General features: G+C 47.3%; 1 protein-coding gene across 1 annotated transcript in view; it reads left to right on the top strand.

The window, feature by feature from the left end:
• The window catches only part of KMT2A (lysine methyltransferase 2A), a 156,513-nt gene that overhangs the window by 74,076 nt on the left and 66,905 nt on the right, over positions 1-15,532 (top strand). Inside the window, exon 15 of the mRNA XM_056543790.1 lies at positions 13,992-14,176. Within this exon, the coding sequence (XP_056399765.1) occupies positions 13,992-14,176 (185 nt within the window). The remainder of the gene's footprint in view (positions 1-13,991; positions 14,177-15,532) is intronic.

The raw sequence follows: 15,532 nt of genomic DNA, 5'->3' as shown, positions 1-15,532 counted from the left end.
GTTTCTTGACAACTTTTATTTTGTTTCCCATTTGGCCCTGAGCTAAAAACTTAAATGGGTTTTCCAAATAAGAAAAGTAGGTAAAATCTGATGCATACCAAGTGCATAATATAAAGGAGTACAAATGTGCTGTTTTAAAATCTTTTGCCTCCCCCCCCCCCCCCCCCCCCCGTTGGTGTGATCCCTTCTAGAAATCTCTGTTGTGCACCCTTTTTCCCATTCCTCCTGCTTGTATGCACAGTGAAGACTGACTGCCAATATTTCCAGGTCAGCCCAGGAGACTGCCATTGAACTGAGCATGTGTGACCACCTCAGAATGCTTAAGAGGGTCCTAACGAAGGTCAGCAGGATATTAAAACAAATCACACACATGGGATAAGTAAGGTTATATTTATTAAACAGGACATTAAAAAAAAAAAAAAAAAAAAAAAAATATGCTTCTACAAAATGTTTTGTCAATTAGTGCATCAATTTAGACCTATTTATCTTTGTAGAAAACTCCTTTAAAACATAATAGTTACTAGAAAGGGAAACACGATTTAAAGTATTAGTGTAATTTAAAGCAACTTTTGACATGTTGCCCAGACATATCAACAGTTTCAAGTTATAAGCTGGTGAAGTGCGCGGCAGCGAGCACCTCCCTGGCTGGTTGGCAGATCCAACCTTTTCCTCTGCCTAGACTTAAGCAAAAAAAAAGGTTGGGTTTAAGTAACAGCCAAGTAGTGAGGCATGCGCTGGCATGCACTTCAACCGCCTGCCACTCACAATCCTGAGACCCGATGCAATCTCAACTTATGACATGTTACACGACATGAAAAGTTTTTTAAATAAATTATAGTAACACCATGAGAGACTAAAGCTAATTGGCAGTGCTTACTTAGCAGATATTATACCCCATAAAATGCAGTTGTTAAAGGAGTAGTACAGTAAAAAATAACTTCTCTCCTATCCAAAGGATAGGGGATAAGTTCTAGATTGCAGGGGTTCTGACTGCTGGGACCCCCACAATCTCCTGAATGGGGCCCCGGCAGTCTGCTGGAAGCAGCCGTTCCGACCCCCGCAGAAAGGCCGACATGCCCACTCCATATATCTCTATGGGATACATGGAGGGGGCGTTTTGGCCGCCCTCTTCCAGCAGACTGCCAGGGCCCCCTTTCAGGAGGTCATGAGAGGTCCCGGCGGTCAGACCCCGCCATGATCTATCACTTATAATCCAAAGGAAAGAGGATGTTATCTTTCACTACCCTACTCCTTTTAAAAGGGACCTGTCATGTCCTATATAAAATCATTAATTAATAGAAAAAATATAACTTTCTTAAATATATTTATGTAGAAAATGGAAAGATTTTCATCTGTAATTTAGTAATAAAGCCCACTGTCCTGACAGCTATGAAAGACGGAGATACAGATTCCATTGTGAGTGGGAAGACTGTAAATGTACTGCATGTAATCAGGGGAAATCTGTGCTTCTATCTTCATATTAATGTTGTTATATGAAAAGCTGTGTATTAAAGAGGAGGAGGCTACAACAGAGGTAAAACCTTTTGCAGCATTCATTGTGGGGTAGCTGTTGCAGGCTGACTGTGCTTATGCAGGGAGAGACTCAGATTAACAATTTAAAAGCAGCTGTGTCCTTTTCTAGCAGATTAACCAAACAATTACAAACAGTTGTGCTGCATAATACACAGGGAAATTATATTACATGGCTAATAAATAATATTCTGTATAAAGTTCTGGCTTTTGACAGAACGTGAGGACAAGTTTAACTGATTTGCTTCCCATTGAGAGCCATTGGTGATGTAATTTGTAATTTACCTTTTGCTGATTGTATGAGAAATATAGGCAAATCAGTTCTCCCAATGTATTGTATGAAACAATGACTCAGTAAATGCAAAACAGGCCAACTTATTTGCTCATCCAGAATTCTGCCCAGATCTGAGCACAAGGCTCCACACTGCTATTCAGATGTTTCATAGAAGAAAAATAGAATCTCCAGATTTTGATCTCTTGCTGCTAAAATAGAAGTAAAACCTGTTCCCTGTGATAGTGAGGGAAATCATAAAGTCTCTTACCATTTCTTCTACTTTCACTTTTGCTTTCTTTCAGCACAGATAAATCCTCTTAAAGGGGTAGTCCAGTGCTGAAAAATGTATCCCCTATCCTAAGGTTAGGAGATACATTTCAGATCGCGGGGGTCCGACCGTTGCCCCCCCCCCCCTCCGCGATCTCCTGGGGCCCCGGCTATCTGGCCAGATAGCGAGTGTCTACCACCGCACGAAGCGGCGGCCCCCTCAACGCCCCCTCAATACATCGCTATGGCAGGGCCAGAGATTGCAGAAGGCAGCATTCCGGCTCTGCCATAGAGTTGTGTTCAGCTAATACGCCCCCTTCCTGCAGGCTTCCGGGGCCCCAATGGTCGGACCCCCCCCCCCCCCCCCCCCCCGCCATCTGAAAGAAACTTATCCCCTATCCTTAGGATAGGGGATACGTTTTTCAGCACTGGATATATCCTTTAAACTCATGACTACTTTGGCACTGAACTGTTATTAAAGAAAGGGTTAAACCACTCTTAAACATTCAGCCCATGTCATTCTCTATCTCAGTCTCTGAAATAACAGATTTCTGTACTTTTAATAAGCTGTATTATATTGTATCTCTTTCTGTAGAAATTTTTTTAGTTATAAGATGTTCTATTTGTAGGTAAACAAAGAGATTGTGGCACTTCCCAGAGTTCTATGCAACTTAAAGGTGTTATTCCTCAAGATTAAAAGTTATCCCCTATCCACAGGAACATAACATTTTGATCGTAGGGGACCTATCACTGGGACCTCCACCATTCATGAGAACAGACAAATTGTCCACTGAATTGAAATGATACAGCAGCTTGCATGCTCAAATATCGCTCCATTCATACTCTATGGGGTTTTCGAACATTGCCAAGCACTGAACTGGACTATGATTGGAAGTCCTATAAAAGTCATAGTGAATGTAGCAGTGGCCGAAGTGTGAGCTGCCATACCATTCAGCCTGCCGATTATATACTTCTGTTCTTGTGATGAGTGGGGGGTCCCAACTTTTTAATCTTGACATGGTCATTTCAACCTCTTGGGGATGCAGGGCGTATGCATACGCCCTGCATCCCTGACCCTTAAGGACTCAGGGCGTACCTGTACGCCTGAGCATTTCCGGTCCCCGGCGCTCACCTGGTGGGGACCGGACCGCGATGCCTGCTGAAATCATTCAGGACCCCCCATATCAGCGATCGCCACAAATCGCCAGTCAATTCAGACCGGCGATTTGCTGCGATTCCGTTCCCTGCCAGGTGGAGATCGGAGCCGGATGCCTGCTAAAATCATTCAGCAGGCATCCCGACACATCGCCGAGGAAGGTCCTGAGGACCCCCCCATATCGGCGATCACGGTAAATACAAACCGGTGATCTTCAGCTATTCCGGGTCATGGGGTTCACATGTGACCCCATGACCTGGAAAGGATGATGATCAGTGGTGTAATATACACAACAAATCATCATCTGTACTGTACTGGGAGGGGAGCCGGATGCCTGTTGAAATCATTCAGCAGGCATCCCGACACATCGCCGAGGAAGGTCCTCAGGACCCCCCATATTGGCGATCACCGGTAAATACAAACCAGTGATCTGCAGCTATTCCGGGTCATGGGGTTCACATGTGACCCCATTACCTGGAAAGGATGATGGTCAGTGGTGTAATATAGACCACCAATCATCATCCATACTGTACTGGGAGGGGAGGTGGCAGTGTTGCCATAAATAAATAAAAAAAGCCACTATAAACCGAAAAAGCGCGGGTGGGCTTTACTAAAGGTGGTGGACGGTCGTAGTGACTGCACTAGAGATGAGCGAACTTACAGTAAATTCGATTCGTCATGAACTTCTCAGCTCGGCAGTTGATGTCTTTTCCAGCATAAATTAGTTCAGCTTTCAGGTGCTCCCGTGGGCTGGAAAAGGTGGATACAATCCTAGGAGAATCTTTCCTAGGACTGTATCCACCTATTCCAGCCCACCGGAGCACCGGAAAGCTGAACTAATTTATGCAGGAAAAGTAATCAACTGCCGAGCCGAGAAGTTCGTGACGAATCGAATTTACTGTAAGTTCGCTCATCTCTAGACGGCACCAATCCCAGTGTATGAGGAGGGGGGAGGAGAGCAGGAGCATGTTGCTCCGCTCTGATCAGCACCATTTTATATCTGCTTCTGATCAGGACGGAGACCCGTGCTGCATCTCCCCCCTCAGTGTTCTTAGTGCCCTTGGCACTGTTTCTTCAGATTTAGATTAGGCAGGGACAGAGTTAGGTGGTAAAAAATATATATACTCTTTTTTTTTTTTTTTTTTTAGCGTACCATACTGTAGGTGCACCTTTTGCTGCGTGACCCGGGCACTGTGGTCTGTGCCAGTGTTTCTTTTTTTTGGGCACAAACATTTTTTTTTTTTTTTTTGCTTAACGTGTGGCCGGGCCCTCTTAGCTATAAAAGAGTGGCCTGAGTCACGCAGCAAAATGTGCTGCAGACACCTACAGTATGTTAAGCTTTAAAAAAATATATATATAATAATAATTTAGATATTTTTTTACCACCTAACTCTGTCCCTGCCTAATCTACAGCTTTCCCTAATCGCTGCTGTGCCAAGGGGTACAGAAACAGTGCCAAGGTGCACTAAGAACACTCTGAGGGGGGAGATGCAGCACAGGGCTCCGTCCTGATCAGCACCAGATATAAAATTGTGCTGATCAGAGCGGAGCAACATGCAGATGGGTGCATTTTTTCAGGGTTAAGCGATTTTAAAAATTTTATTTTTCAGGTATTTTGTGTGGGGGTCTGTAATATATTATAAATTTTTTTAAATCTTTTTTTTCTCTTTTTAGTTTATATTTTTTTCTGTTAGGGTGGGTTAGGGAGGTAGTTTCACACAAATAAAGTTTTCCCCACACACATACACACCCATCCCCATTAGAGCAGGGAAATGGTCCGCAGGGCGTTTTCAGTGGAGGAAGTATATGCCATATTTGCCTCCGACACTGAAAGCACCACAGTGGATGAGGAAGACCCCAGCTTCCTTATTACTTCTGCATCCTCCTCATTATCTTCTGATGATGAGCCACCAAGGCGGCAGAGACTCCGCCATGCGAGGCCGCAAACCTCATCTGCTCCTGACCCTGTGCCCCATGCTAGTATGAGTCCCCCTGGCGCTCATACTAGTCAAGCCCCCAGCCAAGTTCACTGGTGCCCCGTACCAGAGAACTTGTCTGTACTGAGCCAGCGGACCACGAGCCCGTGATTCCTGAGTTTGTTGGCAACTCGGGAATCAAGATTGACATAATCGGATTTATTGAAATTGACTATTTTATGTTTTTTTTCAGTAACAACTTTGTCAATCTGATGTTGACCAGACGAACCTGTGCGCCCAACAGTTCGTCGACGCAAACCCGAGCTCCTTTTTAGCTAGGCTCAGCGGCTGGTTCCCAGTCAGCGCAGCCGAAATGAGGACCTTTTGGGGCCTCGTGCTACATAAAGGCCTAGTTAAAAAACCAAAGGTCAGGCAGTACTGGAGTGGGACATCCTCTACCAGACCCCGCTCTACAGTATGGCCATGGCACGTTCCCAGTTCGAGGACATTCGGAAATGTCTGCTTTCCCCCCCTGGAACTGATCCCGCGTATGACACCTGTACAAAATCAGGCAGGTCATCAATCACTTCGAGGCCAAATTTTGGGAGGACTATGTCCCTTGACTATGTCCCTTTGGGAGTTTGCTATTGGTGAGTCTCTCATCAGCTTTAGTACTCACTAGAACCCTTGTTACGTTCCTTGTGGAGTGTAGTTTCTAAAATGGTGTCACGTGTGAGGTTACTGCTGTTCTTGCACATTGGGGCCTTGGTAAACGCACATGGCCCCGACTTCAATTCCAACAAACTTTTCACTCCAAAAGCCCAATGGCGCTCCTTCTATTGTGAGCATTGCAGTGCGCCCGCAGAGCACTTTACAGCCACGTATGGGGTATTTTCTTTTTCAGGCAAAATTGCACTACAAATTTTGGGGGCCTTATGCCCTATTACCACATGTGAAAATGAAACATTTGGGGTAGCACTATCAATATAGTGCGAAAAATCTAATTTTTCACTTTTACGGCCCACTGTTCAGGTGTGTAGTTTCCAAAATGGTGTCACATGCTGGGGGTTTCTGCTGTTCTGGCACCATGGGAGGTTTGTAAATGCACATGGCCCCCGACTTCAATGTCAGCAAAATTCTCTCTTCAAAAGTCCAATGGTGCTCCTTCTGTTCTGAGACCTGTAGTGCGCCAGCAGAGTGCTTAATGTCCACATATGGGGCGTCTTCTTAATCGAGAGAAATTGGGCTTCAAATTTTCAGGTCCATTTTCTCCTTATACCACTTTTAAAAATGAAAAAAATGTGGCTACAAGAACATCTTCGTGTAAAAATGCAGACTTTCTGAATGTCATTTTGAATACTTTGAGGGGTTTAGTTTCTATAATGAGGTCATTTATGGAGTATTTCTCACAGAAGGGCCCCTCAAATCCACTTCAAACTTAATTGGTCCTTGAAAATGTTGACATTTTCATGAAAATTTGGAAACTTGCTGCTATACTTTAAAGCCCTCTATTGTCTTCAAAAAGTAAAAACATGTCAACTTTATGATGCGAACATTGACATACTGTATTTGTGAATCAATATATAATATCAATGCAATATCCATTTTCCTTTACAAGCAGAGAGTTTAAAAGTTAGAAAAATGAAATTTTTTCTAAATTTTCATGAAATTTTGGGGGTTTTCACCAAGAAAGGATGCAAGTAACGACAAAAATGTACCACTATGTTAAAGTAGAATATGTCAAGAAAAAACTGTCTCTGAATCACAATAAAAGGTAAAAGCATCCAAGAGTTATTTAATGCTTAAAGTGACAGTGGTCAGAATTGCAAAATAGGGCTGAGTCCTTAAAGGGGTACTCCCATCATAGACATCATATCCCCTATCCAAAGGATAGGGGATAAGATGTCTGCTCTCGGGGGTCCCTCCGTCACTGACTTCCGTTCCCGTAGTCGCGACTCAGACCCTCCAGCGCTTCCACACAAACAGGTGGGTGCCGCAAGCAATACTGTGGGGGTCCCCAGCGGCTGGACCCCCGAGATCAGACATCCTTATCCCCTATCCTTTGGATAGGGGATAAGATGTCTAGCGTGGGAGTACCCCTTTAAGATGAAAATGGGCTGAGTACCTAAGGGGTTAAGCCTCTTAGTTTTCCTTTTCATACATGGGAGGTGTATCTGGCCCTAGACCTAGATTTTTCATAAGGAAATCAAGAAGATGTTCCTTTGCAGAGCACCACAGTTGTTTTGCTCTTGCTTTTAGTGTGGCATGATTTTCATTCCATTGATAAATACCACTTTCTCATTCAGCTCCATTGGGGGACACAGGAACCGTGGGTATATCTTACTGCCACTAGGAGGCTGACATAGGCATACAAAAAATAATTTGGCCCCTCCCAGCAGGGTATATCCCACCTACTGCCTTAGAGACACTCAGTTTTAGCTTAGTGTCATAGGAGGCAACACGGGCCTGGATTGCTCCAGGCCTGGTCTTTTTATAGCTTTTTAGAGTTAGTGTTTAGTCTTTTTCTTCTTTGTTATTTTTTCTAGGTTGGGGCGACAGGAGCATGGCGCTACCTGTTTCCCCACATGCGACTGAAGGGCACGGTTCCATACTGTATGGTCCGTTAACCCTTCCTCGCCACCGGCCAGTGCCAGGTTGTACCTTGGGTCCGGGTCACCTATTGCCTCTGCTCGCCCCGCTTAAAGAAGCCTGGCATGATGCAGCAGGCCTAGTCTGGCAAAGACTGCTGGGGACAGACCTTCTCAGTAGGTAAGTATACCTCCATGTTCAGGTAAGTTTTCCCTACACCCCTTACCCCTCTCCCCTCTCTATCTAGGGCTACCCCAAGGGGGAACAAGTCTTTTTTTTGGGGGGGGGGGGGGGTCCCCTTATGATGTGGGGTAAGGACAGTGAAGGGGACCTTTCCTTGGATGGTCTGTTCTCTGTATGTTTACTGCGGGCTGCAGTTCCTCACACATGGTGAGTCAGCTGCAGGCCCCCCCGGACGGCATTGCAGCGTCCAGTTAACTATCCGGCAGCCGTTCCCGCAGTGGAGGTGGCTGCCGGCTCTTCTGTCGGGGCGGCGTGTTCGGCCGGGACCAGGCCGCTGATTCCAGCAGCCGTCCTCACTGGGAGACGGCTGCGGACTTCATGCTTCGCGCACCGGCCTCCCGAAGCTGCAGCCCGACTGGAGCTTCTCCTGTTCGGGCTGTTTTGTTTTCAATGTCCTAGCGGGGCCTTTCGGCGGAGTGTAGCTCTGCCCCCTTCACCTTTTCGGGAGGCGTCGTCGCTTTGCTCGCTGGCCTCCCGAAGCTGCGGCCCTGCGGGAGCTTCCCCTGTTTGGGCTGCTGTTCTGGCTATTAGCCTCGGGCTATGCGGTTTTGCAGATTCTTCCGGCGTACTGCTCCTTGCCGCCGCCGCCACTTCCGAGGCTGCCCGCTATCTGTTTTTTCCTCCTCTGAGGAGAATTGATTGCGGGACTGGTGTAATGATGCACCGTTATTCAAAAATAAAAATTCTGCAGCTTTTCTGAAAATTTGGGGTACTCTGGGCCTTCTTATGGCCAATCCTTATTTTTGGTTTACTTTTCATGCCTGCAGTCCTGGTTTCCTATGGTCACTCATCTAGCAGCTGGCCCACCGGTACCTCCCTACTGTGCGAGATGTCCAATGGCATGTCTCGCCCATTCCTGCAGGCGGACCCACTCCGGGGGTCTCTCACGACTGATGTATTGTCGCTACATTCCGATACCCCTCTGCTGAGTGTGGTATAGGTGACACTGACTCATACCAGTAAGCCAGACAGTGGTCTGCATGGTTTCCTAGGCCATTTATCTCACATCTCACGGCTGAGATGCCTGGGGCTGCAGTTCCAATACCCCACTGCTGTGTGTGGTATGTGGAGAACTGACCGATGTCTCTTCAGGACCCATACCAATAAGCCAGACAGTGGTCTGCATGGTTTCCTCGGCTATTTATCACACATCTCATGGCTGAGATGCCAGTGGCTGCAGTTCCGATACCCCACTGCTGAGTGCGGTATATGGAGAACTGACCGATGTCTCTTCAGGACCCCTCGGACCCTGCTCCTGAGGTTTCCTTTGCCCGTACTCCTCGTTCTCCTAAGTTTTCCATCCTCATAAGGAGTTTGATGTGCTTCTGGAGACTGCCTGGAAGCTTCCGGAGAAGCGCTTCCAAGGCACTAAACGGTTAAACACTAACTGTACTTTGTGTCCATTCCCTCAGGACCTTATCGATAAATGGACCGATCCACCATCTGTGTACCCCCCAGTCTCCCGTTTATCCGATGCCACTTCCTTAAGGATTCCGCGGACAAGCGGGTCGAGAATTTAGCCAAATACGCATTTGAAGCAGTGGGATCCTCCCTGCTTCCGGTCTTCTCTTCCACCTGGGTTGTGAAGGCCTTAGCGGTGTGGGCTTCTCAGCTTCGTCAAGGTCTGTTGTCCGGGGCCTCCCCGGATGATCTGGCTGAGATTGCTAGTCAGGTGTCATACGCAGGTAAATATTTTATGCCAGATTTCGTTGGAGTCTGCTCGCTGTGTGGCTGTCTAGTCGCCATTCGTCGCTCCATGTGGCTCAAAGCTTGGAACGCCGATTCGGCTTCCAAGAAATCTCTGACGGCAATGGCCTTTACTGGCGGTCGCCTTTTTGGGAAACGGCTAGACGACCTCATCTCTGAGGCTATGTGAGGTAAACGTTCTTTGCTCTCCCAGAACAAGGCTCGCCGCACTGCGGCTCGTGGGGGTTTTCGGAAGTCAACCTCCTTTCGGTCCTTTCGCCCCCTGGGTCAGGGGCGCCAGGATAAATCGAGCTCCTCGTAAGGTAGGCAGGGCCGGTCCTTCAAACTTCGCTCCTCCTGGAAGCAGGGTAACCGTTCCAATAGATTTCCCGCTAAATCAGGAACCCGCAAACCTGCCTCGACCTGAAGAGGCGCCCCCACCTGGGACTCCGTCTCGGGTGGGCGGTCGTTTACTACTTTTTCGGAACGTCTGGTTGGCTCAAGTCCAGGACTCTTGGGTTCGGGATGTCATCTCCAACTGTTACCGAATCGAGTCCGCTTCTTTTCCCTGGGATCGTTTTTTCAATCCCGGCCTCCTCGTTCACCTACACTGGCCGCAGGTTTTCATTCTGCCATTTGCACTCTGCTGCTACAGGGTGTTATTGTGCCCGTTCCACCTCAGGACCGTTTCAGGGGTTTCTATTCAAACCTCTTCGTTGTGCCCAAAAGGAGGATTCAGTCCGTCCGATTTTTGACCTGAAACTCCTCAACCGGCATCTTCGCCTTCACCACTTCCGTATGGAGTCACTAAGGTCGATCGTGGCATCCATGGATCTCGGCGAATTCCTGTCTTTAGTGGACATTCGGGATGCGTATCTACACATTCCGATTTTTCCTCCTCATCAACGTTTCCTCCGCTTTGCCGTCCCCAGGGTCACTTTCAATTTGTGGCTCTGCCCTTCGGCCTGGCCACTGCCCCCCAGGTTTTTACCACGCTCCTGGCGGCTGTCATGGCAATTCTCTGGTCCCGGGGGGTGTCTGTCCTGCCTTACCTGGACGACCTGCTTATCAAGCCCCTTCCCGGATCCAGAACGAGGAGAGTCTCCGCATCACCCTGCTGACCCTAACCAGCTTCGGGTGGCTGATCAACGAGGAGAAATCCAACCTTTCTCCCTCCCGGTCTCTGGTCTTCTGGGCCTCCGGTTCGATACCAGGAGTGCCCGAATCTTCCTCCCTCAGGACAAGCGGAGTGCTCTGCTGTCAGGCGGTGCTGGGCAGGATGGTGGCGGCCATAAGTCGGTTCCGTTTGACAGTTCCGTTGCCGTCTGCTTCAGTGGGCTATTCTGTCTCTGTGGGACGGATCCCCCCTGTCCTTGGATTCGTCTGCCCACCTCGGCTCGCCAGTCTCTTCTTGGTGGTTACACTCTCCCCTCCTTCAGAGCGGCCGCTCGTTTCTACCGTTGAACTGGCTGGTTATAACAACGGATGTGAGCCTCCTCGGTTGAGGGGGTGTCCTCCTGGACCGGACGGTCCAGGGCCGGTGGTCACCTCGGGAAGCCAGGCTTCCTATCAATGTCCTGGAGATCCGGGCGATATTCCTTTGTCTCCGACACTGGGAGTCTCTTCTTCGGGGTCGCCCGGTTCGCATTCAGTCGGACAACGCCATGGCCGTGGCGTATCTCAGCCGCCAAGGGGGCACTCGCAGCAGTGCCACCATGACCGAGGTGTCCAAGATTTTGACCTGGGCGGAACGCATGGTTCCCTCCAGATCAGCAATCCACATTCCGGGGGTGGACAATTGGGAGGCGGACTTTCTAAGTCGCTCCTCCCCCGATCCAGGGGAGTGGTCCCTTCACCTTGAGGTGTTTGAGTCCATTTGTTGTTGTTGGGGGATTCCGGACGTGGACCTCTTTGCGTCCCTCTTAAACCGGCAGGTTCCAAGCTTCGTGGCAAATTCTGGAGATCCTCTGGCTCTGGCCGCGGACGCCCTTGTCATTCCCTGGTCTCGGTTCAGCCTCCCGTACCTGTTTCTGCCAATTCCCCTCCTTCCCTGAGTGCTCAGGAAACTCAAGGCAGAAGGCGTATCGGCCATCCTAGTGGCTCCGGATTGGCCCCGCTGATCTTGGTACGCCGACGTAGTGCGGCTCGTGGAGGACGTTCCTTTCCGACTGCCAGATCGCCTCGACCTTCTGTCTCAGAAGCCACCCCAATTCACAGCCGCTGCGTTTGACGGCGTGGCGGTTGAAACCGTGGTGTTGACGGCTCACTGTTTCCCATCTGGGGTTATTCGCACTATGCTCAGGGCGCGTAAGCCATCCTCGGCTAGGATCTACCATAGGACTTGGCGGGCTTATTTTCGGTGAGGCCCGCTCTCTTTCCCCGGTTCGCTTTTCCCTGCCGAACCTTCTGGCGTTTCTGCAGTTGGGTCTTGAGACGCTCCTGGCTCTTAGTTCCCTCAAGGGTCAAGTGTCGGCGCTGTCTATTCTTTTCAGTGGCCTCTGGCTTCTGACTCATCGGTTCACACCTTCCTCCAAGGAGTAGCTCACAAGATTCCCCCCTACAGGTCTCCTACTCCCCCTTGGGACTTAAATGTGGTCCTGAATGCCTTGAAATCCGTTCCGTTCGAGCCTATCCGCGATGTTTCTCTCCATTTCCTTCCAGAAAGGTCGTCCTTTTGGTAGCTGTGACCTCAATCCATCTGGTGTCGGAATTGGCAGCTCTTCTGGTCAACCTCCCTTCCTAATTCTTCATCAAGACATTGCAGTACTTCGGCCGGTTCCTTCCTTTCAACTGAAGGTGGTTTCGTCCTTTCATCTGAACGAGGATATTGTTCTCCCTTCCTTATGCCCTGCTCCGTCTCATCCTAAGGAGCGTTCTCTCCACAATCTGGATGTGATACGAGCCTTACGAGTTTACCTCAAGGCCACCTCTTCTTTCCGATGGTCGGAGTCGCTGTTTGTCCTTCCGGAGGGCCGACGCAAAGGTTTTCTGGCTTCTAAGGCCACCATCTCCAGATGGATCCGGTCCGCCATTCTGTAGCATACCGTTCCAAGGGGAAGGATCCTCCCTTCCGGGTTACGGCTCACTCCACTCCGCCTCTTGGGCTTCGGCCCTACATGTTTGTAAGGCGGCTACTTGGTCTTCGGTGCACGTGTTCACCAAAGTTTACCAAGTGCACACTTCTGCATCCGCCCACGGGTCTTTAGGGCGTAAGGTTTTGCAGGCAGTGGTGGCTCTGCCGTCCACTTGATTCTGGGTTACATGGTTTTCTCACCCCCGGGGACTGCTTTGGTATGTCCCACGGTTCCTGTGTCCCCCAATGGAGCTGAATGAGAAAAGGAGATTTTTTACACTTACCGTAAAATCTTTTTCTCAGAAGCTCCATTGGGGGACACAGCTCCCACCCTGTGTTGTTAGTTGTGATCTGAGAGTTGGTCGCCTGTCAGTCTGTTGGTTCGTTGTTTGACTGGGCGCCCTCCGGACTCTGTATTTTTCGGTTCCTCCTATTGCTTTGGGACTAAAACTGAGTGTCTCTAAGGCAGTAAGTGGGGTATACCCTGCTGGGAGGGGCCGACTTCTTTTTTGTATGCCTAATGTCAGCCTCCTAGTGGCAGCAAGATATACCCACGGTTCCTGTGTCCCCCAATGGAGCTTCTGAGAAAAAGATTTTATGGTAAGTATAAAAAATCTCCTTGTTTCCATGATCTTGCTTCAGTTTGTTTGCTGCTACAGTGTATAATCATGTAACCCCAACAAATTCCTCTAAATCAGTGTTTCTCAAGTGCGGTCCTCAAGACCACCCAACAGGTCATGTTTTCTGGATTTTCTTAGTCTTTCACAGGTAATATAAATAAGGCCAGTAAGGCTAAGGAAATCCGCAAACATGACCTGTTGGGAGGGGTCTTGAGGACCGCGCTTGAGAAACACTGCTCTTAATGCAAAACTGTCCCAATGGGTTTCACCGTGTACAATCAAGGGCTTCATTAGGGGACAAAATCCAGGACTTTAGAAGTCCATAATTGTTAAAGCTAGATAGCATATTGATATCTGCATAAGGTGCCTTGCTAAGAAAGCAACAATAAACATTTGGTAAAAAGAATGGGCTCAATGAAGAACCAATCCAGTAAATGTTAAGTTTTAGTAAGGGTTCACGGTTTAGTGATAATGCTATATTGACATGCCCAATCTTTGTTTATCCTTATCTAAGACTTACAGTGATAGGATTATATGTGACATTGCACAGTGTTTTAAGGTGATTCTTCATAGTATCTTCTGTAATATTTTTAGACCTGGCCTATGCAGATTCATACAAATGTTTTGTTTTCTTCAGATGAAATGTATGAGATCCTTTCAAATTTGCCAGAAAGTGTGGCCTACACGTGTATTAATTGCACTGATCACCACCCTGCAGAGTGGAGGTTGGCATTAACAAACGAGTTACAGGCTTCTCTTAAATATGTACTAAACGCTCTGCTGAATTCCCGCACATCGAGCCATCTTCTACGTTACAGACAGGTGAGCAAAGTTGTCCATCTATGTATGACAGTTATTTTCTATCTGTGTAGAATACCATCTACTTAAACAAACTAGTACTTTATATTTTTATTTGGTAGCCTTTTGTTTAAGATTTGCTTTTTATGATTACAATTGATGTGGTTTGTTATAAGAATATTAAGGGAAAATATATATGTATATGTTACAGTTGAAACTATTTTTTTGTTAAAACTAGTTTTCCCTAGTGAACACTAGTTTTGACTAAATGCCTTTGTGAAAACTAGAATTGACTGCTAGAATGGAATGCTTTTTCCCAGTGAAAATTAGTTTTGACTGAACGCCCTGTGAAAACTAGAATTGACTGCTTTTTTTCTTGTTAAAACATTTTTTTATTGAATGCTTTTATTGAAACACCAGTTTTTACAAAACGCGGTTGTACAAGCTAGTATTTATGCCTTTGTGAAAACAAGAATTTACTTTTTTTTTTTGCTGAAATTCTCTACTTGTTAGAGCGATAGTCATAGAGCGATAGTCATGCCAAATAAATCTGATTATTAGGGATGTCCCGATACCTTTTAAAAAAAAAAAAAAAAAAAAAAAACATTTTAAGACAGAGTATAAGTACCTATACTTTTTTTAAGTACTCGCCAATTTTTATACTATTTTAAATGTTATGCAACAGTTTTTTGTTTGTTTTTTATGGGAAAAAGGGGGTGTTCTCAGTTCTTTACTGAAGGGGATAAGATGTCTGATCCCGATGGAGCCGCTGCTGGGGGCCCCTGCGATCTCTCCTGCTGCACCCCTGTACATCAGCAGCTTGGAGCTATGTTTGCTCCATGACTGATGACGGGCAATACAGGGGATGGGGTATCGGCTTGCATTGAGGAGACGGGACCATGTTGTCACAACACCCCGTCCCCTGTATCGCCCCTCATCAGCCACGGAGCAAACATAGCTCCAAGCTGCTGATGTACGGGGGTGCAGCAGGAGAGATCGAGGGGGTCCCCGCGATCAGACATCTTATACCCTATCCTTTGGATACCCTTGTACTCATGGTCAACCCACCACGAGTCAGGCGATGTCTCACAATCAATAAGAATCATTCTCAAGCACCACGTGTGAGCTAGATGAACTTTGACCTCTGTGGAAACAGATTGAACTGAATCATTTTGTTAAAACTACTTTTCTCTACCTTAAACCAGTTTCAGTTGGCATTCAGTTTTTGATTAGCAGTAAATTCTAGTTTGTACGAAGGCGTTCAGTAAATATTCTAGTTTGTAAGACAGCGTTTAGTAAAAACTGGTGTTTCAACATAGGAGTTTAGTAAAAACCTTTTTTTTTAACTAGGAAAAAGCAGTCAATTCTAGTTTTCACAAG

The sequence above is a fragment of the Hyla sarda genome, chromosome 10 (genome assembly GCF_029499605.1).
Source record: "Hyla sarda isolate aHylSar1 chromosome 10, aHylSar1.hap1, whole genome shotgun sequence".
NCBI lineage: Eukaryota > Metazoa > Chordata > Amphibia > Anura > Hylidae > Hyla > Hyla sarda.
This window is presented reverse-complemented; position numbering and strand designations above follow the sequence as displayed.